The sequence below is a fragment of the Anser anser genome, assembly GCF_964211835.1.
Source record: "Anser anser genome assembly, chromosome: Z".
Classification (NCBI taxonomy): domain Eukaryota; kingdom Metazoa; phylum Chordata; class Aves; order Anseriformes; family Anatidae; genus Anser; species Anser anser.
In genome coordinates, this window is record NC_139723.1 from 16777036 (window position 1) to 16804463 (window position 27428).

General features: G+C 46.4%; 1 protein-coding gene across 4 annotated transcripts in view; it reads right to left on the reverse strand.

Annotated features, from left to right (window-relative positions):
- Positions 1 to 669: 669 nt before the first annotated feature.
- The window catches only part of CORO2A (coronin 2A), a 51702-nt gene continuing 24943 nt past the window's right edge, over positions 670 to 27428 (reverse strand). For 3 of the 4 annotated variants that reach the window (XM_083816491.1, XM_083816493.1, XM_083816492.1), the window contains exons 2-12: positions 19131 to 19331; positions 14375 to 14491; positions 10354 to 10503; positions 9635 to 9814; positions 8676 to 8792; positions 7121 to 7225; positions 6664 to 6760; positions 5456 to 5568; positions 4956 to 5046; positions 4415 to 4680; positions 670 to 3616 (exon numbers count right to left, since the gene is read on the reverse strand). In XM_083816491.1, the coding sequence (XP_083672617.1) occupies positions 3485 to 3616; positions 4415 to 4680; positions 4956 to 5046; positions 5456 to 5568; positions 6664 to 6760; positions 7121 to 7225; positions 8676 to 8792; positions 9635 to 9814; positions 10354 to 10503; positions 14375 to 14491; positions 19131 to 19331 (1569 nt within the window). In that variant the 3' untranslated portion in view covers positions 670 to 3484. Of the gene's footprint in view, positions 3617 to 4414; positions 4681 to 4955; positions 5047 to 5455; positions 5569 to 6663; positions 6761 to 7120; positions 7226 to 8675; positions 8793 to 9634; positions 9815 to 10353; positions 10504 to 14374; positions 14492 to 19130; positions 19431 to 27428 lie in introns of all 4 variants that reach the window. The other variant, XM_083816494.1, reaches the window with a different exon arrangement.

Here is a 27428-nt window from a genome sequence, read left to right on the forward strand (position 1 = left end):
GGGGAATGGCCTCAAGTTGTGCCAGGGGAGGTTCAGGTTAGAAATTAGGAGACATTTCCTCTCAGAAAGAACAGTCAGACATTGGAACGGGTTGCCGAGGAAGGTGATGGAGCCACCGTCCCTGGGGATGTTCAAGGAAAGGTTGGACGTGGTGCTTAGGGACATGGTTTAGTGGTGGTAGGGTGATGGTTGGACCAGATGATCTTGGAGGTCTTTTCCAACCTTAGTGATTCTATGATTCCACATACAGTTCACTACATGGCTGCCGCACTCTGCTAAATCAAAATCCTATGTAACGTCAAATATCTTCAGATATATAAATTTGGTATTAATATACTAAACATTCCTTATGTGGAATATCTAAAGAAGCCTGGTCAGAGCATATTGGACTGGAAGGCAGCTTGGTCAGGAAACACCTCACCATGCAGTATGACCTTCCAGAGGGGGGTGGTTTACTCAAAACAACATGCAGGGCTGTGTAATGCAGAACCGTTTGAAATGGCCACCCTGTTGCAGCATCAGGGGCAGATGGGAAAGATACACAAAGACAGAGCTATGTGCATAAGGCTGGGTGCAACCTGCCTGCTAACATAAGGCCATGCGTTCACACAAGCAAAAGAGACAACTGGCAATACTCCTTTCTGACAATAACAAACCAACAACCTTGTATTAAAAATTCTAAATATATTTATTATTCAGTTACATTTGCTTTTCATTGCACAATTTTTTTTTTATCCCCATGTTTTACATTTTTTTACAAAGCTGTTAGGAGTTTTAGAAACTGTTAAAATGATCATGTAAGTCAATTTAGGCACAGTTCATTAACACATAACTACATTTTTTTCCATTTATTTCTCTCTGAAAATTTTATGGTTGCATTTGAGCTCCAAATTGAAACACATTTCACAGTCTACACTTTTATGGGCATCCTGTCTAAAAAAGAAGTTTTGATTAAGTAGTCTTGCCTTATCAAAGGTCTCCAGCAAAGCCTGAATGAAAGCAACTCCTTTTCCAGAAACGCTGAAATCAACACAACCCTAAGATGAGAACCATAGTGGCTGACCAATTTTTATGCTATCCAGACATAGCATGACAAAGAAGCAGTCCTCAAGGGGACATAAAAGTCCCCTGAAAAAAATTACTTTAACTTGGAGATAATTTAAATAATTTATTCTGTATGAAAATTAAGCAAAAAATATCCGGCAAATAAAACACACATGGTTACAGGGAAGGTGTCATATCACATGGACTGCTGGGGTTGTGTCAAGCACTTGCCCTTCTGATGACAAAGCTTGAAAAACAGTGTCGTATTCCTGGACTAAACTCAGTGAAAATGGCTTTGAAGTCTGAAGCTCTCAGGCCTGCTGGACATGGCTGAAAAACTGTGAGCTACAAGATTTCTTATCTAGCTGATCTCTTTGGTGAGAAAAAGCCTGATTGCTTCTAGTGTAAGATTTAAAGCTGTGTCTGGGGTGAGCTGTTTTCACACGTCTGCATACTGCAGAGTGTGCACAGGGTGCAGGAAAGTCCACTCTAGAAGACTTGAAATGAGCTGAATTTTGGTTCAACGATGTTGTCGTAAATATATTTATTTATTTATTTATTTATTACAAAAAGAGTAGTGTTAAATAAGTGACCGATGCTAAAGGGCTTTTCCTGAAAAACATAACAGCTATCCCCCCTCTGTAATGTTACAGAGACAAAAATATTCATGACTTTTTAGCACCCACATCTGTTGCTGCTGTGTAGAGATGAATTAAATATTTTTGAAAGCTGGGTAAAGATTTTGCTGTAGAGAAAATGAGATGCCAAAGTCTTTGTATGATTCTCATATGGGAGCATTTAGTGCCCGTGAGTTCCCTCCTGACTATTGCTTTCAATGGTAACCAGAAGAGCATCTCACATGAGCACAGGCAGTGCCCAGCCTTTAATCCCCTTCATGGGGGAGTCATGTTTGCAGGAGCTTCTGATTATACAGATTTTTTAGTTTTATCTTTAACTTTGGGAAAAAAATCAGGCTTCAGGGAACCAGCGGGAAATACTACTCACTCCTACATGTGCCACAACAGATGTGCACAGTTACAGATTAAACAGCGTTTTCTTGCTCTGTCTGAGACAAGGACGTCTGCATGAGCTCTGCATTTGGGGCAAGGAGAATCATTCCCCCCTCGGGAGCTGCTGCTGCACTCAGACCCCAGGGCTGCTGACAGCACATTCTCTTCATGATCTGCCCCATCAGCCCGCACCCCTCAGGAGCAAATGAGAGAAGACCCCCAGACACCAGCAAAGCATGGGGGTGTCCATGCTCTTCCTCTGTGTAGCTGCTGACCCAGCTCTGCACAACAGGGACAGCCTACATAAATACAGTCACTGGTGCCAGCTCTGAAACCAAGGGTGGGACCTGCATCCTGGAGCTGATCTTGCCCTAAGCAAAAGGCTGGGGAAGCAGCAAACCGGAGAGCAGAGCACAGATGAGCGGGGCTGAAGGGCTTGGGGTGATGGGGAAGCCCTGAGAGAGGTGCAGGGGACTGAGCAGCACAGTCTGGAAGGGGGAGCCCAGAGACACAGGGGCTGCAGACACGGGACGAGGTGCCAGCACCTGGGAGCTAAGGAACCAGCAGCTGTGGGCACAAGGACATGCAATAATTCAGCAGCCAGGAAGGGCTGTTCATGGCTGGCCATGGTCCCACGATCCACCCGTCATCGAGACTGCACTTCTAGCACTGTTGCTGAAAGGTATGCAGCAGGCTGGGCGTCTTTGGTAGAAGGAGGGGAAGAAGCCACTGGCTCAAAGGACCTGGAGACCTGCAGCTTCTCTGGTGGTAAACAGCCCACATCACTGCCCCTTTGGAGTGGGACCTCCAAACAGACAATCCTCCTTCACCCATCGCCAAAGTGCTGGCCCTTGGCAGCCCCAGTGCAACCTCCTGCATTGAGCAGGATTATCCCCAGCACCAGGCCAAGGCAACTGCAGCTTTGGCAAGCCACCTGCTGCAGGGCCAAGTTGTGAGGCAAGAGGGGGGCATGAGAATTGCTTTGGAGTCAGCTGCAGAGCTGTCTCCCAGGGCAGCAGGACAGCGGTCACGAGAGCCATGCTGTTGTGTCTGTGGGTGGGAAAAGAAGCCAGCAGCTGCCTTCACTCTCCCATCCTCATGTCATAGGGGCAGCAAAACAGGTTGTGGTCCTAGAGCTTAACAGGTGGCTTCTCCAGGACGAGAAGAGCAAGATTTTCCAAAGTCTTACTACCATTAGTGCATGATATTCTGACATGAGTGAGTGGACAAGCAAGAGGACTCTGAAGAAGCTCCTCAAGTCCATCAATAATTGTGTGGTGTCGACCAGGGAAATGTGACCATCACGAGCCAAGGAAGTCCATGCTGCCTGAAGCATCAGCTTTTCCCCCAGACAAAAAATCTAGAAGTTCTCGGTAGGAAGTGGAGTCTGCTGCAGCTGTAGAGGTGCAAAGAGCTGCAGACCAGCACCCTCAGTACCTGCCAGTGCCCATGTGGAGGTTTCTGATCTCCAGCTCCAGCTGTTTAACTTGGACATCTCTCTGGTTTACCACCTCACGTAGTCTACGTATTTCTTCCTGTTGTCGGTAAAACATCTGCAGAAGCTGGAAGAAAAGACACATTTTACTTCCTTTACACTAAAGAAGCACAGACTGATCCTGTCAAGTGCTACCAGTCCTGCCACATCATTTCTGAGAAAAATGACATCTAAGGAGGGGGCTTTCAACCAACAGACTGGTCATCAGCAGTCTCCTGCTAGCTTGGGCTGTGAACATGAATCTTTCTCAGAAACATTTGGCAATGCTACGTCTGCTTAATTCAACAGAAAATACAGCCTTCCTAATGCTGATGAAATAGAGGAGAGTATTTGGGCTTTAGATTCCTGGATCTGCCACATCTCCAACTCTGACCTTAGGACCTTATCCTTCTTCCTTCTGATTATGCTCTTTTCCTCACTAGGTAAGATGAGCATGGCTTTTCACTGTGCATGCAGCAGAGCACCCAGCTCTGAAAGGGTTGCTTCTGTAACCTCAGGGGGCAGGCTCAGAAATGCGCAGAATAATATCATTTTCACACCACAGGGAAATTCAGCTCTGTAAATTCCTACCCTGTCAAGCTGCAGATGTTAAAATCTTGCATAGTTGAAAAGGATGCCTGAGCATGGCTACAGGAAGAAAAGCCTTCCAGGGTTCCTAAATGCGAACAAGCTGCATGTACTCAAAAATGTCCCTGAGCTGCCAATGAGTATGGGCTTTCCAGTTACCACAAAGGCGTCACACTGGTCCAGGCTCTGCAGAATAAACCCTCTCTGGATTCTGCTATGTTGCGAATGGCACCTTTTTGCCAGCTGACTCTGAGTCTCCCCTCCCCCAGCCCCAACCCTTCAACCCAGGCCTTCACACCTCATTTTCAGTTTTTGGTGGTGGGCACTCAAATATGTCAAAGCCATTGGAAAGATGTGTTTGCTCCTTTTTTGGCAACTTCTCCCCCACTTCCAGCTGCTTTCTGCTGTCTTGGATTTCAGTTTTCTTCTGCATCTCCTCTGGTGCCATTGTTCCTCCCCAGTCTTGGTGATGGTCAGTAGTTTTCAGGACTTGCCCTGGCTCGAGATATTGCGGTAAGGAATTCACAGCTCCAGAGCCTGGTCTCAAGGACACCAAGAGAGGTCCTAAGGAGGGAGGCAGGTGACTGGTTAGCGCTCACAAACCACATTCAGAAACCTGCCGTAAGCAATTCTTTCAATCAACCTGCAGGGATAAACATGGAAGCACTTGACTGGAGAGTTTTCCAGAGTTCACAGCAGCCACTAAATTATTTCAGTCTACAGCTATATTTGTTACATCTCTCCTCTTCCTCCTTTCCAATTTCTCAGGCCAGAGGGCCAGCGGCATCTTACCGAAGCCCTGGGGAGCTGAAGGGTTGGGGAGCTCTCCATGTGCTGACCTTTGTTAATACCGTTCAGCCACTCCTGCGCTGTCAGTGCTGGCTGGGCTCCAGTGGTCAAGGGGTAGATGTCTTCCTGGTATGACTCCGACTGCAAGCAAACAAAGGAGTGACTACATCAGAAAAGTTTTGGTTCAGAAGGATCATACTGGAATGTGGTAGAGAAAGAAGCCTGTTTCACCTCAGCACGGGGAGTATGCCAAGAGCACTCACTGCCATGTACAGCCAGTTGACCTGAGAGTTAGACACACGAGCAGAGCAGATTGCTGAGTGTGTCTTGCAAAAGAAAGATGGCTACTACACGGAGATCTGATTTAACCAACCAAGGATAGCTGGCAGGACTGCCCTACTAGCTGACCAGCTTTGTGCCTCAGACAGGGAAAAAGACAATCCCTTGTTCTACCTGCTCTCCTGCCACCAAGCAGGCACAGAGAAGAGGCACTGCCCTCTTATTCACTGATATTTATCCCCGACACAGGCATGACCTGAGGCTCACTTACCCGTCGAGGCACAATCATGGAGATGGGCTCAATCAGGCTTTTAGTTGGGATCAGTTTGTAGAAACGGAAAATCTCACAAGCTGACACTTCAAGGCCTCTCTTTGGCATCATTCCTAGTGGGATAGCATAAAAGAAACAAGGTATAAATCTCCTGAAGAAAGTTAGTGTCATCCATCATGGAAAAAAGACCACCAAACAAAGGACCACTGAACAATAAGAGTCAGTGTGCCAACTCAACAGCAGCATGGTCTGAAATAATGACCCAAAACTGGCTCAGTGTCACAAGTTACAAGTAAAATTCAATCTTTTTTTTTCTGTCAGACCACATGGTTACACACAGGATTTGTGGTTCTCGTGCTGAACCTCCTGTTCATTACTCCTTCTCATGAACTGGAATTAGAGTGACCAGAACTGAGCAGATCTTGCAGGTGATGTCACAGGATTGTCAGAATCAGAAGTAACAGAGTTCCAGACACTTTAACAACACCAAATAGCTTATTTGGTCAGCCCAAAAGCCCTTCCAACCCACTATCCTCCTCCCAGTACTGTCCTAAACCAGAATGGAGTGTAAGGGTGTGAACATCTACCCTCTCAGCCAGCACCATATGTGTTTCAGGGACTGGATGGGCCACACAAGATGTCTAACTTCTTGGTAACCTCAATGAAAAATCAGTTTTCTTTCTCATGCACTTGTACGACCAAAAGCCTAGAACCATGCCAATGGCATTAGCAGAAGAGATTGCCTGTCCCTGTAAACTGTGTTTCACGGTGTCCTACAGAAGCTTTGATTTCTACTGATATCACGCACATTCATTAAGCAGTAGATTCTATGTGGAGGACTGTTGCTCCTTTTCTTATGCATTCATCTAAATGCCACTCTAAACTCCACTCCTCTATGTTGTATTTGGTGTGGACAGTATTGGGAAAGAAGCCATTGTTCAATAACATTAGCGATATTTTTGATCAGAAAAAAAGATGATGTGAGGGAGGTAGACTTGATATAGCCAGGCCTTTTAAAAACAGTTGTACACTTCCATTTCATGAAGTGATTTTTAAAAAGATTATAACAATAAAATCAGGATGCTGTGCACTGGAGGGAAACAATGGCAACAGGAGTTCAATGCTGGAAATCCTGGGGCAGAGTCCCAAAGGGCAAGGAACTCTCTGTACCTCCAAATGTAGTGTTAGACATACACAGTGACACTCACCAATTCCTTTCTGTGGTAAATGAGAATGATACTCCGTCAGGTAGTTCAAGTATGGTTTCTCAGGGCTTATCTCATAGTACCGTATATTTCCATCACCCTAAACACAAAGGAAATGACCGTGACCCAAGTTCTGCTATGCAGCATGAGGCTCTGAGAAGTATGTATGGCCCCAGAAACCATGCAAGGTCAAGAACGTAAGCACCTCCCATACAAATATTTACCCCTAAATTGCTGTGTGGGGAAGTTAGGGCTCTGCAGGGTACCTTCCCACAACAAACATGGCTTGTCTGCAGTAGAAAACATGGCCTGACACTGCAGCATCCTCAGACCCCACCCCATCAGTCCTCAGGCTAATGTGCCTTCGGAGCACCCATGACTTCGGCCTGAACTATGTTGGTGACACAACACAGACTAAGAGGAGAATCAGACTGGCATCTGCTGAACAAAAGGCACTTACCTTTCCAACAAGGTAAAGCATGTTTGTGTCTGAGTCATAGAAGGGAAACAGGAGCCCCGAGGAGCCATCCAGATCCTCCTCCAGTAAAGGCACAGAAAGGTCATTCTGGGCAGGACACAAGAAAAACGAAAGGCTAGAATCATCCATCAGTCACCTCAAGTCAGGAACACCTTACTTGAACCCCACCTTGAGGTGACAGGTGAGAGCAGCTCTGTGATGATCCTAGGCTATGACCAACTTCTCTGAGCTGTGGGCCATGCACAGACTTCCTCAAAGCTCCACAGGAGAAAAGCTAACGAGCTCTTGACAGAGTGCAGCATGTCAAGACATCACCAGGTACTTGGTGACATTTCAGGGGTAGATATAATAAGAAAAACTGTTTGCCTCTACCTGAAGGCCATATGGGCCGCCAGACTCAGAAAGATGAAGGGCATGTCTGCATTGTATACTGAATTTCTCGGGTTCCCTTACTATCTCTGTTTAAGGTGATACCTTGACAATAGTGCACCACCCACCACAAGAGCAAGAACAGCCTACGGTAGCTGACAAGTCTCAGTGCTGCACTGTGAGAAGATGCGCACTGCACGGGCAAAAGTCCCCATCAGCCTTTTGCAGCTAGGCCTGGACGTAGCATACCACTGCGTGCCCAAGTCTGATACTTCTTGTACAAAGCCAACCCTGCACTGCTGAAGGGAGCAATTCAGGTAAGACCAGCAGTGCAAGACAGAGCAGTGAAACCCTGATGCGAATCCATGGTGTTACCCCTGGGCTCAGCTTTGTGGGGAGCCTTTGGATAGCAGCACAGCGCCCTGCCCCTCATACACAAAGAAGCCATTTCCAAACACAGTCAAATGGAAAATCAGAGACTTGGTCTACCAGCTTCATCTGGTACAAAGGGTGACAAAGGGTGATATTGAGAGAAAGAGACAGAAGGCTGTGCTGCAAAGTAGCTGATGCAGAGGGACAAAGTGATATGGTGAACAGAGGAAAAGCATCTCACTGCATATTAGGGGGGAAGAGAAGAGTTTCATGAGGCTAGGAACCATTGTAATAGGAAAGCATGTCTTGCAATTGACAAGTACCACCTCAATACTCCAATGTAAGGAATCACTGGAAATAAAATATAAAAAATAAAAAATAAAACAACAACATATTTTCCTTCCTTGAGGGCTTTGTTGGAGTATGTTTGTCTAGAATTCATTTACCTCCTAGTACCAATAACAATTTTGCCAATAAGAGCACTAAGAGCTACTTTTAGCTGGGAACTACAGTGACCATCCAAAGGTCCCTTGAATTATTTTTTTCCTGCAGTAGGCACAGCATTATCCGTGCTCTGGTGGATTTCTATGCGCAAAGCTTTGAGAGCTTCTTCAAAATTTGTGCTCAGTTAATAGCATCATAACAATAGAACTTATCACCCATTAAGAACTTGACAGTCACTTCTGAATTGCTGTTATAAACCAATTCTTGGGTATTTGGCAGGTGCAAAAGTTAAAGTGACAACAAAAGAAAGAAAACTGAAGATGGTATTGTAACAATTGCTGGTTCAACTCACTTGATCCCATAATGCAATTTGTCTATTATTCCACCGAGATGTCCCAGTAGAGAACAGCTTTTTCATGTTTCCAAGGAACAAGACTTTATTGACTCTGTGAGACTTGTAGTTGGCTTCCTAAGAAGAGAAAACACACTGCATGAGTAAGAGACAGCATCTTCCCTTCCTTCATTAAAAAAATGGAAGGAGAAATCACATCAAAGCAAGAAACCACCTTCCACTGCCCATGAAGCTTATCTGGGCTGGCTAAGGCACATCAGGCCATCTTTGTGTAGCTACATTTCACATTACATGACACTTCTAGCCCCAGAAGCCATGCACGGCCAAGAATGAAAGCACCTCCCAACAAAATATTTAGCCCAGAACTTCCATGTGGGGAAGTTAGTCACACCTGAAATATCTCCCCAACCTGGCTGAAACTACAGTGAGCAGGATTTCAAAGCCATCTGAGAGAAGCAGCCTAAACTCTTCAAGCCCACGCCCAAAAACCCAGTCAATTCACAAGAGGGAAATCCCTATTAGTGGTACTGTTGAACTTTCTGTGTACACAAATACACAAATGTGTGCAAATACCTCCAAAAGGCAGTCAGCATCACCTTACCAAGAAATGCAAAGTATAGACAAATGTACACTTGCATCCACCTGGTCACCTGATCTCTACTGGTCACCCTAAGGAATCCCACAGGAGTACCCCTAGACGACTGCAGAAGGGAACTATGAAAGCAGTGCACTTCAGGAAGGGTTTCAGGGAGAGAAGAGCTTGTTAGCAATATGCAGAGAACCTGTTGTCAACAGTGGCAGTAATTGTTTCATGAAAAGTGGAAGACAATACTACTCTCTGATGCCTTGGACAACACTGGGCACAGATCTGTCTTCTCTAATGGCATTGAGTCTACCCAGAAGAGGAAACAATCCATAGGTGAGATCAGCTGGACCACAAACCACCGAATACAACCTACTTGTAGGACTGTTCCTGCACGAGGTTCTATGACACGGATCTTTCTGTCCCGGCAGGCTGTGGCAAGGAGGCTGCCATCTGTGTTGAATGACATGGAAAGTATCACATCTTTGTGAGCATCGAGGATCTTCACTGGGTTTGAGAGGATAGCCTCCCTCGTGTCAATGTTCCATATCATTATCTGGGGTAAAAGAAAAAAAAATCAGACATTTGCTGCCCAAAAAAGTGGGGACTTTGTGTACCCTCTTTACTTCTTCCTTTCTTCTCTATATGTATATGTCTTACCATCATGAGTTGCAGTTCTCCAGTATTTAAAATAGTTCCTGGTACTTCGAGAAATATATCAGGGACATAGTGTCTGTTCAGAATCTCTGATATTCTCTTTTCTTTTAGGATCACATTTTATACAGAAAAATGACCGGCATCGTTGCACGTATTTGCACTAGCACAAGAATGCCAAAGGTCATCTATGGCATTTGATATTGCAACAGAAAAGAAGAGCAGAGTAGACTGAAGTTCATCAGAAGACTGGAAAATTATCCAGGCCTTTTGAAACCTGTGACAATGACCTCCTGCCTTTTGGGTCACTCAGGGATTTCCCCCTCAGGAAGGCTTCTGACCTCTTTATCATTAACTTTGAGCTTGAAAAGAAAACAAATTTCAAAACAACCTGCCAAACACTAAGTCCCGAGGGGAGGGCTTCAAAGAAAACAGACCCACCTTGTAGTCATAGCCGGAGCTGAAGATGATGTTTTCAGCAGTGGGATGCCACTCAATGAGGCCCACCCTCCGAGCGTGGCCAAGAAGTTCCTTCTTCGGACTGGTGATGTTTCTTGTTAGCAAGTGCTTAGGTATGTCCCAGATCTTAACCTGAATGGCACAGGATGGGTCCTTGTGAGATTAGTATGCAGGGTGATAATTCAGAATTTAACAGTAATTATTGTTGTTGGCCATGCTGTTAGCACATTTATGGAGAACTGCTCCCAAGGGGAAGAAGTAAGCCACAGATCTTACAGACACCAAACCACAGCACCTGCAGTTTTCTACCTTGGCTTCTAACAAACTTTGATCAGGAATGGGCAAATCTGAAATAAGACTTCAGCAAAGAGTCCCAGAAAGTATTATAGCAGTGACTGATGCAAGCAGCCATCCACTCAATGCTACCTGGTGAAAGAACTGAGAATGTCCCTGGTCAGATAATAACTATAGTACTGTCTGTCCCCTGAAAACTGCACAAATGTTAAATGTTTTGCAAACAGCACAAAGGACACAGAAGTCCACTCAGGTGGCCACAAGGTGGATGCCCTGAGCAGCCTGGGCAGCATAACACAAGAGGAGTTTTCTGTCTCATGACAGGGCTACCTGCAGCCCCGGATTCATCTGGAAGGGTGCTGCACGAAGACAAGAATAAATTCTGTCCTCTTGATGTGGAAGGAGACAATAGAGGTGGCCTGCAAAAGCAGCTGAACCTGTGCAGGCAAAAGAAAAGAGTCTTTCTTACACTGATCTTAGAAGCACAAGCCTTTAGGATGACAACAGATTAACGTTTTGGCTCAAGGAAAGTGATTCTACTTGAGAGAAATTCTCTAGGACTTAACCTGAAGCCACATGGAAATGCTCTTTGAATTAGGCAGCTTGTGGAAATTAGCCACAGCTGCCTGAGTCTCCCACTGCTTGGCTGATGAGAATCACAATATTCTATACCAAAGAAGGAGAGGCACAAATTCAGCAACCTGCTAGGAAGGATCACAAGCACCCTTCTTCTCACCGGTGTTTATCTCATTAAAGAATCAAGTCCCTCAGAAACATTAGGACTATGGGGTCCAGTAGCCTCTAATGAACTTCCACAGCAGTAAGAGGAAACATCACACCCTACAGTTTCAACAGCTATAATCACTAAATGAATGGGGCTGAGAGAGGAGGAAAGGGGGAAATGGTGTGTGTTCACACTATGAGGAACTGCCTAGAATGAACCATGCACTCCCCATGCTATGAAATGGTGGTAAGACCCTGGCTGGAGTTTCAGGGTTCATGAAATGGCAGCAATTCTCATTCCTTAGTGGGCAGGAGAAGCAGGTCTTGGAACAAGAACTGCCAAGGCCAAGCATGAGCAACCTAGCTCACCAGCAGTCTGCTCCACTGCAACTTGAAGAAAACCTGACAAAGCAAAGTTAAGGACACAGAGTTAACTCTCCAGCCACAGGGAAGATCTTCATCAAGATGAATTCGTACGTTCCTGATGATTTGCCAGAAGGAACAGAAGGGGCAGGAGGATGAGCTTGCTTCCTGCTCTAAGCTCAAGCTCTCAGCCCCAGGCCACTTTTCTTAGCCCCAGTCTAAGGCAGCAGTAGGAACTGGGAAGGGCACCGGGCATTTACAGACTGCCCACCCCCTCCCATACCCTAAAGTACCACTCTGCATGCTTCAGCTGTAGGCCACAAAATTTACTTGTGCTATCACAATGGCACGCTCCAGAAAGGCTGGTTAATGACCAAGAAACCTTTTAGGAACCTGGGTGGTGGGAAATGTTCACCATCTTCACACAAGCTTGTGGCCCTCCTCAATGTTTTCAGGGAAAACCAGTGCAGTAGCAGCAATCAGATACATCCTCGCACACAAACCAAAGCAGTGCCTCATGCTGATGCTGAAAAATGGCAGGGGGCACCAGGCCTTAAACAACAGAGAGGAAAGAAGTGTTTGGCTCATATGTCCAGCCCAATGGAAGTGGTACACATCTCTGGGACCCTAAAACTTCTCATACTTATCGGGTCAGGACAGAGAAAGTGTTGCTGCAGTGGTGTCCCAATAGCTGTCCAGTCTGAACTCTGCAGGACGGGACAGGACAGGACAGATAAGACAGATGTTGACCCCATGGAGTGAGTCCTGGTAGACAAGAGAATAAATAAGACATGGCAGCATGCCCTGGCAGCAATGAAAGCTAGCAACATCGTGGTCTGGAAAAACAGGAAGATAGCTTCTAGATCAAGGGAAATGATTTTTCCCTTTACTCAGCAATCTTTAAACAACCACTGGAGTGCTGCACCCACTTTTGCACCTCCTAGTACAAGAAAGTAAAATAAACTTCAGTGAGTCCATTGGAGACCACCAGGATGCTCAGGAGGCTGCAGCACATGCCCTGTGACAAAGGGAGATGGGCTTGCTTGGCTTGGAGAAGAGACATCTTGAGAGGAACCTGATAAAAGCCTTTGGTACTAACAAGATAACAGAGAAAATAGAGCCATGCTTGCTACTGAAGTGCAGAGTAGGAGGATTGGATACAGCAGTCATTAACTACACTGGGAAGATTCTAGCAACATATAAGGAAAAAAATCCCCATGGGAATAGTGAAGAACAGGAACAGGTTGCCCGAAAAGTGGTGAAGTTTGCGTCCTTGAAGGTTTTCAAGACTCAGCTCCACAGACTTAAGCAGGAGGTGGGGCCAGAGGCCTCCCAAGCTCCCTTTAAACCTGAATGATTCTGTAATTGTGTTATTTGAATATATTCTGCAATTGCAACAGGAAGCTTTGAAGCTTGTGCTCATTTCTCATCTGAGACTTAAAAGGGAGGTCGTGGTCATGATTTCCTGCCACAAGTCCTTTCTGAGACAGCATGAGCACCTGGCATTCCAGTTGGAAGATAAAATGTAACCCCCGCAGGCAGCCCAGAAATTGAAAAACGTTGTCAAAAAAGGCATGAAGATCATAAAAAAAAAAAAAAAGGCAAAGAAAAGTCACTAAACAGGAAGGAAAATTCAAAGGTCATATATTTCCAATTCAAGAGAGGTTTCTGACAGAGCTGAAATGGCAGAAGATAAAACACTAAGTCAGGGCTGGAGGAAATGACAAGGGAAACCTCCCTGATTATGTCTGGCAGAGGGCATATATACGCAGTGGGAGAAAACAGACGTGGGATCTCTGAAAAAGAGCACAGTAGTTAGATGTTCTTACTATCATAGGAGCCAACACCACACTTTCGATAAGCCACAGAAAGCAATTTTCCAGTGGGTAGATATGGGCTAAACTGTCCCTTACACACATGAATTGCATTTTCCAGTTCCTAACAACTAGGCTGCACCTACGCTGAACTAAAGTGTGTGACTGCATCTTACTTACATCAATTTCAGCCCAACTACTTATTGCCTAAAACATAAACCTGACTTAAGAATTTGATATCTTTTTATAGGTTTGTATTAGCATTAATCTTTGCATCTCTGGAGTCTTTCTCTGTTTTTGGTTGGAAAATGCTCATTTCGTTGATGCCTTGAGCAGAATAAAGTATGACACAGACTCCTTAACTACCCCATAACTGATCCAGCATGACTTTACAGAGTAACTCGGAGAGAATCAAGTTCAAACTTGCTACGTGGAGAAATGATCTGAAACAGCTGTCACAGATTGCATTGCGTTGAAAGTTTTATTTTGTAGTAAAGGAGGAGTTTCACAGTGATTAACCTTGAACCAATTTTACATTTGCATTCTTTCTCACACAAACATACCCCAAAAGATGGAAGCCCCCACAAAAACAGATCTTCTTCCTATCATGATTTTGATACATCATTTGGAAGGGATCACATAGGTCTGACCTCAAGAGAAATACAGGGATCTTACTCTGACATGGCTGTTCTTAAAGATTACATGCATTTTCACATCTCATCCCTGGGCCTCTTGGTTCTTTTCCTATTTCTTTCCCCCAAAAGCACATTAGCCAGGCAATAACATCGAGTATAAGCTGGGAAACTTACAGTGGCATCTTCTGAACACGAGGCTATTACAAAGTCATTGAACGGGTTCCACTTGATGTCCAGAACATTTCCTTTGTGCCCACATATTCTGGGATAATGTGGGTCGAGCTTCCCTGTCTGGAGAAAAAAAAAAAAAAGAATCATGAAACCTCACGTGAGCCATGGAATTACAGGACTTTTTCAAGTAAGACACGTCCAGCTCCACCAAGAAACCTCTTTCTGCTTGTTATACTCCAAATGCTCTGGGTGGTCTCCTTCCATTGAGAATGGGGTTTTGCTGTCCCTGCAAGGCAAATCCTGATGACATCACAGACAGGAAGGTAACGTGGTGCTGTGCAGACCTTCACAGTGCTACTGAGAAATCTGTACACGTACAGCAGAGGTTATATGTTATTATTTGATTCAGACACCAGAATAAAACTTAGAGAGGAAACACTTAGGAATGAATTGTATCTTCCAGATTTCTTGAAGATTTGGGGGGAGAGAAAATCTCTTATCTGTTTCTTGAGAATAAATTTCTGATAAGCAGGAAAAATGTTTTTGCTCATCATTTTTAGCCTCTTCAACTAGCTTTTATTTTATTATTTTATTTTATTTTGTTTTGTTTTATTTACTTTATTTTATTTTATTTTTAAGCAACAACACAAATTACAAACCCAGTTTTTCTTTCAACAAGCTATGCATTTCTCTCTGATGGTTTTCAAATCCAGTCATTCATCGCATTAAATCAGATTCAAGACTCTCCAAGAATAAGCCACGTTTGGGCAGTGTACTCACTGCTAACTCTCATGCACAAAGCGCACTGACTGCTGAGGAGCTTGTGCCGAAAGGGGGCTGTGTTGCATCAGGATAACCCCACGCTGCAATCAGCCTCTGCTACAGTCATGTCAGTATGTCTGTTATGTGATAGAAAGGGTACTGGGGATTTGATTAACATCAGAGCAACGCTTGCTCCTCCCTGTCAGGAGCAGGAGGAGCAGGAGGTGCTCCAGGAATGCAGACTTCTGTGCGAGAGCAAAGGTCAGTCACCTGAGGAGGCAGACATGGTTACAGGCCGGTCATCCTTACCTGCCCACTTTTATCCCAGCTGGAAGAATCAGAGAATGGTTTGGGCTGGAAGGGACCTCAAAGACCACCCAGTTCCAGCCCCCTGCCCTGGGCAGGGACCCCTCCCACCAGACCAGGTTGCCCAAAGCCCCATCCAGCCTGGCCTTGAGCACCTCCAGGGATGGGGCATCCACAGCTTCTCTGGGCAGCCTGTACCAGTGCCTCACCGCCCTCAGAGTGAAGAATTTCTTCCAAATCGTAAATCAAAATGAATGCAACTACATGCCCTTCTGGAAAGCAGACACTGTAATGGGTGTGCTTCCCACACCTCTCTGGAAGTGGCCCTTGAGAAGTTTGCCTCATAGACTGGGATTAACCTGCTTCAAACTGAACACCCAGCGGGCTTTGAAATGTAAAAGACTGCTTTTTTTAGACTACAGTCTAAAACAAATCAGTTTTATGACAGCAACAATACAAAGTGACTTGGGAAGGCAGAAGAAAAGAGATAAAAGGCCTTTAATAAGAGTTCCCCCACCCACGGTGTCCTTTTGCGGGCTTCAGAGCTTGGTTTCAAGCTCACAACTCAGAGGGCTGGGCAGCCAGCTCCACAGGGATCCCTTGATCCCTATGGGAGCTCTGTCCCCTCCCAAAGCTGGCCGCCTGTCTGCTCCATCTGGGAGACTCCCAGGCCACCCTGCCAAACTGCCACCATGCCATGCTGAGCCCCATCCTGAAGCTTCTCCTACCCTTCGCGGAGCCCTTGCCCTTCCTGCTGCCGGTCCTACCTACACCCCGTGCAACCCACCAGCTCTGGGACAGAGCAGAGCCCACAGCACATAAGCTGCCAACAAACACACGTGACAGGTCGCACCGTTGGTCTCAGACAAACACAAAACGCAGTGAGGCAACTGTTAAAATTCTCCCAGCAGTTTTGTACAGGGTAAATGATGGTGAGATTGGTCATCCCCAGGTCTCAGGTTCTCTCCAAAGACCACTAGCACCTTTTCATTAAATCCTGGCACAGCACGCACATATAGCCTCAGGTAAAGCCGAAAGGGTCATCACAGCTTTCACTTCATAGTCTTTGTTACCCAAGAGAAGGAAACTGAGTTAGTGTCCAGTAGGTCCCCAAAATGAAAGATGACCTCCCCTTCTCGCCTGTTTCTGATACATTCAAAGACTGGAGGCTGCAGAGACCTGGACATAAACATTTTCTTGCCTCTCAGGACTTTGTTTTCATCTTGCTATCTCTTTGTCTCAAGTCTGGTCATGGGAGAAGGAAAAAGGAAGGCATGTGTGTCCCCGGACTCATGAGATTTACAAAGGCACCCACTCTGTGCCAGGCACCAGACAGCCCCTGTGCCCACAGCTGCTTTCCTGGTGAGATGGGCTGCTGTTCCACCCAGCCAGCTTCAGCGAGGACCTAACTGGTCTTCATCAGGATCTAAGCGATATGTTCTGCAACAGAAGACTGTTTTCCAAGCGGTGGCAAAAATTCAACTAATTCCTCTTCAGGTAGTAGGCAAAAGCATGTGTTTCTAGGCCTGCTGGATGGGGGTATCTATGGCTAAAAGCTCTTTCTTTTGTTAAGCCCTACTGCTCTCCACCCAGCCTTGCTCCCAAGTTCTGTGAAAAGAAGAATGATACAGAAGGCAATAAGTGGTATTTCTTCAAGGGACGAGAGAGCTCAGCTTCCATGAGTCAGCAGGAGAGAAGAAAAGAGACACCGTTAAACCAGGGACAAGAGCTGCAAATCCAGCCAAAAAAAAAAAAAAAAAAGGATTAGCTGTCATTCATGAGAGGGCAACACTATCCCAGACACAAGTCTCCAGACCAGGCTGCCTTCGTCTCCCTGGCAGCCAGGGGGACAAGCCAAGAGCCCGGAGTGCTGCTGGGGGTGACTGCCGCTGTAGGAGCTGGCAGCCACAAATACCACCACTGGGAGCACAAGCCAAAAGCTGCTGCTTTTCACCAGGTGGCACCAGTTCGGAAGAGTATCTTGGAAAAAAAGTAACTGGTATCACAGCACCCAGGCTCAGAAAACCCCTTTCTGTGGGTGGCTGAGACCACTCTCCCCCACAGCTTGTGTCAGGAACAGGTATTTGGAGAACAGCTGGAAAAAGCACAACACATACAGACCCTTTCCCTGACCCACCACCAAAGGTTAACCCTCAGGGGACTTCCTAACCTAAGGGAACTGCATCTGAACAAACACTGTTCGTGGCACGACTCCTCTCCATAACTCTGTCCTGTTTCGAGCCCCTTAATTCTTCCAGGCTCATCAGCGTCCTGGGCTGTGAGCTCCACAGTTGAACTACAAAAGCATCCACTCCTGCCTGCTGCCAGTGGTGTCCCTCCCCTTCACTACACAAATCAGGAATTCTCCCTACGCTTCTTCCCCATCCTGTTAACAGTTTAATGTATCTCGCTCCTTTGTCTTTTTTCCCAGACTAATCGAGGCCTAACCTTCAAAGTCTTTCCTCAAATGAAAGCAATTTCACATTTTCATTGACGTACTTTAACTATCCTTCTCTAGTTATCTCCTCTAGTTCTACTGTGCCTTTCACTTCTGCAAGCAGTATTTCAGACCTGGGTGGAGCATTTAAGCAGGTGTTAAGAATGGATGAACTGCTACTAAAGATGAGCTAAGTTGAGAAGAGGTGTCAAGACAGAAGAATTAATAGTAAGCAGTGCAAGCATCTTGAGCTCTTTTTGCCAACACTTTGAGAGCTGGGTCCCACCCCACATCCCACAGTCCCAGCTGCCTGCTCAGAGATGCAGGTCTGTGATAAAGACAAGTTCTTCAGCCCCAACAGATCGTGGTCGAGGGGGCAGAAGTGACTCAGTCAAGAAAAACAGGGTAGTGGTTAATTTTAGGACTGTCTCTGAACAGCACCAGCGGTTAAAGAGTTGAATAAACAAAGTCTAGAAGAGCCAGGAACTGCACTAGGCTCTTCAAGCACACCCAGTTCACTTTCATCCTTAGCAAATATATATTGAAAAAGTGGCATTACAATAACACCATCAATTAACTTTTAATTAAAGGCTGAACTTTTGCCTTTCATCTGTTCTGCCCTGATTCCAGGGAGATCATAATCTCATACTGAAGTTAATCCACATTAGTACATGCCTAATTCTTCTGCAGCAATAAATGCCAGACAGCCAGCTTCTCCCTCTCATCAGATCTGCAAGTCATCAAAACCCACAAACATGGGATTCATTTCCGAAAGGGAAGTTTTTTCAGCATCAATGTTTGAAGCTGAAGAGCTTCATTGTCTCATAACTGTGTCTCCATTCTTTCACAAAGGAGAAGGTAGTTAGAGCAAAATACACCATACTCTCCTCTGGTGACAGATGAAGCCAAGCCACTAAAGCACCTTTCAGTTCTTACCCTCCGTATCTACTAATTGCTTTTTGATTTGCAGTCTTTCCTGGGAGACAAACATCTGAACAGCACAGCTCCCACTGATTACACAGGAAAGGCAACCGAGATACAAAATGAAGGAAGGTGCTGAAAACCTGCAAGCAGCCACCTAGGATGCACAGGTACCCACGTGCCAGGCAATCTGTGGCCCCTTCCATGCATTTTGCAATTCAGGGAACAGCATTAGCTGAATATCCCCTGTGAGATCTACCTCCCCGCTCAGCTCAGCTCTCCACCAGCATCTCGGCACCCTCACGAAAGCCATCCCTTCTCGGCAGCGCTCACCTGGTGGATGGGGATGACGAGGAAGGCCCCTCCGCCCGCGCACTCAGTTACCACCGCGATGAAGTGTGGGTTCACGGCGCAGAACTGGTTGTCGTGGACGCTGTGGGTGATGGGCACGCAGTCATAGCACTTGTCCTTGCCGGCAGCCTTGCCGTACACATGGCGGAACTTGGAGCTGCGGTACTGCGGGTGCCAAGACATCTGTAGGGGCAGAAAGACAGCTGGCCGTGGCGTGAGGTGCGGCTGGAGGGGACCCCCCCAGGCCGCGTTTTCCCCTTTGGCGTGACCCCTCGCTTCTCCCTGTGGGCGAGAGGAGAGATCAGGGGAGAAAAGACATCTCTCCCCAGCCCCAGGCCGTAACCTACACCACTGGGGCAGGGCCAGGCAGCAGCAGGTTGAAGGGAGATGACTCCGGGTAGCACAGCACTCAGGAAGCACGGGAGATAAAACATCCTGGGCGAGGAAAGCCTGAGAAATGGGGAGTGAACGAGCCAGTCTGGATGCATGCTTCATTTAGCCCTCAGGCAGTTTGGGACCAAAAAGGAGTCGAAATTTTGCTTGCATGAAGGGAAGAAAAGAAGTTTGACAGATCACAGGAATGGTTGCAGGCACCTGTTGGTTTCTCTCCCCACTGACAATGACATTCTGCACGTCTGGTTTATAGCCGCACCACAGACAGCATTCTGAATGGTATTTAAATGAGATACATAAAGCATGCTAAACACAAGAATCCCTTCCCACAGAGAGCATTGAAGCTTTATGAAACTGGCACAACTGATTTTAAATTGGAAGCTGGCAGTGTTGGACAGCAAAGAGCAATTCTGCCTATTAACTCCCGCCCTTTCCACAAGACCTGGGCAGTAAAAGGTAAGTGGAGGGGGCAGTGGTAAGCTCCTGCTGCCCAGAGAAAAAGAAATGCAGATCTGGCAAGCAAGTTACAGGTGAAAGAGAGCCCCGCGCAATCAACTGGGAATATGGGCAAAGGCTGGGACAGGGCTTGGTTTTGCCCATTTTTGGTCTGTTTAACATGCATTTGGCAAACAGTTTAATCAGTGATGCTGGATCGGTGATGCTACAGTTTGAGAGGGAACCCAGCCAAGCAGCTTTTGAGTTACACCAAGACTTACACTGCTTGCTGACGTGGGTAAGTGTCCTGCAGGAAAGAAAGCACTCAGTGCCAGGAAGGCAGATGCATCATCACCATTCTGCACTGCTTGACAAGAAGGGACCCAAGCAATTCTAAACCAAACTGTGCTTGCATCTGGCCTGATATTGCAAACTGACACTCAGCTTCCTCACAGGAACCACATTAAATGCTGTGAGCCTGTATTGCTTGATCCTGGGCAGTCAAACAGGAGCTTCACAAGCATCCATCAATACCAAGACCCAGTGAACCTGCATCCCACATTACACAGGAATATTTGGTCTGTTAATCACACTAGGACACCAGTTCTCTCCTGTTCTCTGCCTCCTCCCAGTCCACTGGCACAGCTCACAGCCAACCCCACCTTGGCCAAATACTCACACCTGGAAAAAAAAATCAGTCCTGATAGATCGTAGTTAGCTTTTACAGTCCTTTTTGTTCCCTACCTGAAACCTGGCATGTTCTACCTATATTAAACCTGCGTTAGTCTGTATTCATAGCTGATTAAATTTCTTTTGCAGAAAACATTAGGTGCAAAGGATCTCTGGCACAGTGAGGGCTACCTTCAACCAAAAAAGAAGCAAATTACTTAAAAAAGAAAGCAGTGATTCTGGATCTTGGGAGAAGGGATGTTCACAGGTAAAAAGAAAGCTGATTTAGCAGAAAAAGATCTAGCAACTGGCTAGACCCCCAAACAGCCCCAGAGGGGCAGTGTTTTCAAACAACTTCACGTTCATTACAGGTCTAGTGGTTTGGTTTACTCACACTGAAGAAAGAAAATCACCATGCTTTCTGGATGTAGCAAGTCCTTCCTAGAGCAGGAACATTAACTTTTCAAAGGGAAATTAACTGCCATGCTCCAGGGAACTTCTAGCTAAACTGCTCTTGAGGTGGAACAAGTTTGTGGACTGGAGGTACAAGGCTCCTCAGCAGCAACAATCTCAACTCAGAAAAGAGTCACCAAGCACAGGACAGACATTCATTGTTGGGCCGTCATTCCTACAGAGAGCAGGAACACACAGCAAGATACTGATATCCTGCGCAGACTACCAGTAAGATTTGAGGGCAAACAAGGAATAAAGGAAACAAGAGGAGCTAAATGCCCAAGTTTGTGCTGTGCTTTGGAAATAATAGCCCTTTGCTATTTCAGTTTGTAGAATTAAGGCTCTGCTGCCACTGGAATGGACTTCATAGGACCTCCAACTCTTCCAGAGACAGAAAGGCAAGATACGTCTGGGAATACCAGAAAATTGGCAAAGACAGTCCTAGAGGAATAGTGACCCTCTTAATACTATTGCAGCCACAGCAGAAAACTCAGCATTAAAAGAAAAATATGGGGAAAACCAACCTGAATAGATGCAGCACCAGTAGGCTGGTACGATGGAAGAAGCTGATCGCAAATTAAGCAAACATATGGATATTAAGAAAAATTTGTCTGGGAAGAGTGTGGAGGAGAGCTCTGCAACAGGTTGCTCAAGTGATGATGGGGTCTCCACCCTTGGAAATAATCCTTTCATGACTTTGTTATACAAAACCATGTCCTCCTTTATCTAATGTGGGTAACAGTCCTGTTCTGAACAGGAGGCTGGACTGGAGAAAATCAAGAACCACCAAACCAAGCTGAAACCACACAGCTTACAACAGAGATATCTATTCACAGTCCTAGGATTCATATAAGCAAGAGTCAAAATAAGGATAAAATGATGATGCTTGGATGAAATTCAGGCAAACAGGTGAAAACAAAATGCAGAAAACATGAGTGTGCTGCAAAGTGCCTCTTCAAGGATGGGAAAGTGCCTGAACAAAAATGTCTCAGTATCTGGGCACACATGCCACCACCTATTGGTCTGTCTGCGACTTTACCAGGAGTGAAAGATCTGCGATCAACATGAAACTTGGCATGTAAAATCCTGAAACATATTACTTAAGGAGTGATGTGCTCCCAGCAGCAGGAGATTTAGATGATTTATTTGCAGACCAAGGGCAGGCAGTGAAATTCCAAGATACAGAAAATGTATACCCCATGGCTGGTGAGACAATTCAATGTTCAGAGGGAGTCTCAACGCTCAGCTGGTTGTTATACACACTGCAACACCAGAGAGCAACACAATCCATCCTTTTGGGTAGCACATAAAACTGCAGGCAAGGCAGTGAAAACATGTCCAAGCTCTCTAAATGTATAGGGTAAAACAAGGACTCCAATTAACCCCTAGTATGCAATCCCCTTTGAGGAAAACCAAGAGCACGACATGGTGCCATATAACTGTACTGAAACCCTGCAGTTAACAATTGACAAACCTCACACCTTCACCAAAGAAAATGAGCAGGGTTTTTGAGAAAATGAAAAGTCTCTGAAGCATGGGACACTGAAGAACCTCATAAAGGGACCTAGTCTGCCATGAGTGTTCCTCAGCAGACACAAGGGAAGGAGCTGTAGCACAACAAAGCTCTGGAGGCTCTGCGCAATGCTGTCTATGTCAATAATGCTGTCTATAAGCTAAAGCAGAGCTCCAGAATTACCCACAGGGCCTCACATTACAGTAGAAATGGGGTGAGGTCCAAGAGGTACTGCCCAGGAAGGAGTCAATGTGGGAAAGGTATGCCAGAAATAAATAAACAGCCAGAGTTAAAGTGAACATGGTGGGAAGTTGAAAACATTATTTTGCTTTGTTGGCTTGAGATTATTCTGGTGCAAAGAGACTGTAAAATTAATCTTGGACTGGTCAAAACTCATGCCATAGGCTCTCCTGTACCTGAACAGCCTGTTAAAGATGTGACCGTCAAAGACCCCAGGTCAAAGTGAATAAAGCCAGGCCTGGCTTTACTCTGTAATGAAGCTCACTGAATCTGCAAGGTTCATTTTACATTGCTGTAAGACACACCGACAGCACTGATCCTGAGAAAAAAGGACCTGAAAATGTTCTAGGAAGGATGAAGGACGTTTGGAGCTATCACCGGGAAAGCCACGTCTTGTTCAAACCATTCCTTTGCATCTAAACAAGGCAGCATACAGAGGTATTCTGAGAGGGTTGGTTGGTGCAACACCTGGAAAAGGTCTCACTTCAATGCTGGAAACTTGCGTGACCCAGACAAAATCCTCAGAGGTCACCTCTAAGGGCGCTCTTAGAACAAGAGGGGATTAGAGACAGAAGTGACAGTCTCTGTGCTTATCAAGGTACAGACCTGTGTACAGAAATGGTCCCAAACCCTTGCAAAGCCCAAGGCCACATCCCAGCCCCTGCGTGCACAGCCTGTCCTGCGGTGGACAAGATGTAGTTCCTCAGCAGGAGACAATCTTCCAGATGGCTGTTAGCGAGAACAGCACGGCTACAGGAACAGCTATGAGAACAGCTGACAGATCTCAGCTATCAAGGCAGTGCAACCCATGCAGCTTACAAGAAGATCTTTTCAGAGAAAAGAGGTCAGCATTCCTAGAAGTTCCCAATTAGAGCTCTCAGCACACCAAACGCTGTGTATGTATAAATGCAGGCCCAATACCAAATGCACACATGGGCAGTAGCCCAGATACAGAAGCTGGAAAGAGACAAGCTGGGCAAAGCACTTCTCCACAGAGCTACATTTGAACAGATCCCAGGCATCTGCTTTGGAAGAACATAACGTTATCTACTGCGCTCATGTGCCATGCAGAGATAGCTGTTCTTTCCTTTGTTCTCCACCCCTGAAAGATCGCCACCTAGTCAAAAGAGCTTCCCCCAGATGGAAACAGCTTCTTGGCAGAGAGCATGCGATGGCCACTTGGACTAACAGCAGCATTTCCCACCATTCACTCTTGGAGAAAATTGAATTCTTTGAATTCAATTGAATTCAGTTTGAATCCAGTCTTGGGTGAGTCCTAGAGCAGAGCAGCCCCCACCTTCTCCATACTCTCTGCAAGTCTGTAGATGACACAAAGTTGGGAAGCAGCTGATATACCAGGTGTTTGTTCTGCCATCCAGAGGGACCCGGGCAAGTTGGAGAAACAGGATGACAGGAACCTCATGAAGTTCAACAGGAGAAAAAGATAAGACCTGCACCTGGGGAAGAACAACCCCAGGCACCCAATAGGCTGGGTGCCACCCAGAGACACAGGACATTCCCTCTTTACATTAGGAAGCATTTCTTCGCTGTGCAGGTGCCTAAGCACTGACACAGGTTCCCCAAAGATGCTGTGCAGTCTTCCTCCTTGGAGATACATAAAACCTGCCCAGACATAGTCCTGGGCAACCAGCTCTCCTGTTTTGATCAGGGGGGTTGGACCAGCTGACCTCCAGAGGTCCTTTCCTACACCAACCATTCTGTGATTTTAGGGTCCCTGCATATGTTGTACCATCCTGAAAATGCCCCTGGCAGCATACCAGGGTGCACACATATGGCGTGGACTTTCAGCCCCATAAACCTGAAGTTTGCCTTGCAGCCTCAGCTCCTCCAACAGGGAGTGGTGACAGTACATTTCTTCACCATTTCAGGGAAACTGCTGTTTGGAGGGGGAATAATTTTCAAAACTGCATCAAGGCAGCAAACAGCAACTGTTAAAAGGGATGGGAGAAAATGGGGGAAAATATACCAACATTTTGTCAGCACAATAGGCCTTTTCACTGCAAAAACTTACACATCCCCCTCAAAAAAAAAAAAAAAAGTGCATTTTAAAGATTTCCATAATTAAATGTTTTTCACAGTCCCATAACAATACATTTGTGCTGCATGTTTTGGGGGATTAATGGGGTTTGCTTTCTCCCTGCACTGGAGGGCTGGCCCCGGTTTACGGAGCCCCTGTCTTTAAGCAGCCATGTATGAGCAGAGTGAGTCAGCATGGGCAGAGCCCAAGGCCCTGCACATCCTGGGCATGCAGCACTGGGTAGGGCCTGAAGCCACAGCTCAAGGATCCCCAGCTCTCCTCCGCTGCTCGTGGGGCAGCAAGGAGCCAGGGTGCCCAGGGCAGGGGCATGCAGACCATCTCTTTGCACTGGGCAACTGCAAGGAAAGGGTTAACTGCTCCACAAGGAGAGGGTTAACTATTCTGCCTAGATGTTAGGAACTGATCGATTTGTGATTTGCCTCTGTCCAGAGCTACAAGCACTGCCCTGAGCACTCTAGGGGCTGAACCTGGAGCAGCAAACTGACTGTGTGACAAGAGCACCAAAAGTCCTGTTCTAACCTGGGCTCCAAGACCACGATCTCCTTTATTTCCTTAATGGAGGAGGGATCTCATGATCATGACTCAACTTCAGTAAAGCTTTGTAAATCTACCCTTGGGGCCTGTTTCCTCCTTGGCTGTGGAATGTCCCGAGTCACTTCTGTGACACAGTGCCCATGGGCAGCACATCTCTAACTTGAGAAGCAGCTGGAGCTGAGGTCTAGGTTCTCTCATTTGAGCAAGAACCTAGACCTGGGACCTTGTGGATGTCCTCCTGTCTCTTCCAAGAAGAAGCATTAAAGAGATTTTTTTCTGAAGCTCCCTGAAGGTACTGGAGTAGGCTACAGAGATCTCTGCAAGCTTTCCCCAGATCTCTGCTCACTAGGATGCAACAGGCAATCAGCACAAGCTTCTCAAGGCTGAGCAATGTTTCCTTCATGGCTTTTTCCAATTAAGCCGTGCAGCCCTACCTCTGGAAGCACTACCACCTCATTAAGAATAAAAATAAAAACAGTGCTCTAAATAGAACAGTAAAATATATCCATTTGCTTCACAGATCCTTATTGCAGGCGTAAACAGGGGAAGCAGCTCCTCTGCCTCTACTAGAAGGAACTGCAAGAGACATAGCAAGGACATACAACTAGTTTTAAAAGATTCCGATTCACAACAGACATTTCTGGGCTCTGAGCTGAACAGCATAAGATGAAGATCTTACATGTTTCCCATGTTATCCATGACAGCATGGACTACTTTGAGATGAAGATCTGACCATGTGAAGAACCCTAACTACAGAGCAGAGCTTTCACTCAGGGGTGAAAAGATCCTCACCTCTTGTCCAAGGTCTGGAATGCAGCAGAAGGAGGCAGGGAAAGTGGGGTCATAGCTGCAATTTCTCCCATCTGCTGAGAGCAAAGGTCTTGCTAGAAAACATCCTATCTGACTGTGAAAGCTTTCTCTGGTCCAGCCCCTTGCAAGCAGTAAGGACAGGGACCACTGGCCCAGCACAATGGTGACCAGCAGGTCAGCAGAGAAACCTCTGGACATGTCCTCTAAGTGCAGTACAGAGTGCAGGCTTTAGTGAAAAAGTGGGTGTGCACCTGGCCCTGCTGTTTCTCGGTATGCACAGGTTGAGTCACAGATGCAGCGAGCACAGTCACCAGCAGCTCATGCAGGACCTGGAATTGATCAGTAAGTCTGCTGTTTCACAAAACCTTTTGTTCTTTTTTTTTTTTTTCTTTAAGACACAGTCATACTGTCCTTGGCTTTCTTGGGTCTGATATGTTAAGAGGAAGCAGTGAAGCAGAAGCTATTCTCAGCCCAGTGCTCAGAGTGGATGGACTCATTTTCCAGTTGATAAGTTGCTCAGAAAACTATCGGGGTACTTTGATATTCTCAAACATAGCTTCCTCAGCCCTTTGGTGTTTACCAGATGTGAATGTGGAAATGCTTACGTGACCTCTAAAGAACCGACAGGGACACCTCCCACCAGACCAGGCTGCCCAAAGGGCTTGAACACCTCCAGGGATGGGGCTCCCACAGCAGAGGAGCTGCTCTGGAAGCACCATCATGGGCTGTGCTGCAACCAGCTGGTTCGGGGAGGAATTCAGGCTGCATTGAGGCCAGGTGTGAGACGGGTCTGTAACCTAACCGCGATGTTCGGGGGCAGGAAATCCCACTTGTCTGCCCAGCTCCTACATTACACACCCCAGTGCGTGCTGTGCCAGCCTTCTGCTCTTTCCCAGCCCCGAGGGACTAGCAAACCCCAAGGCACGTGCCATCTGCTGCCCGGCATCTCCTGTTGTGTCACACACCCCGCATGTAACAGCAGATCTCCACCATGGGAGAGGAGAGGTGACACCAGAAGGCGCGTGAGCCAGGACCTCCACTTGTCCACCTACTGGCTGCCAGGAAGGGAGGGCAGCCTTTTTCTATCTCCCCGGCACACGCAGCAGAATTATCTGCTACCAGGGCCCCCTCCACCCAGCTGGCACCAAGGGTTAAGCACGCGTGACTGCTTCTG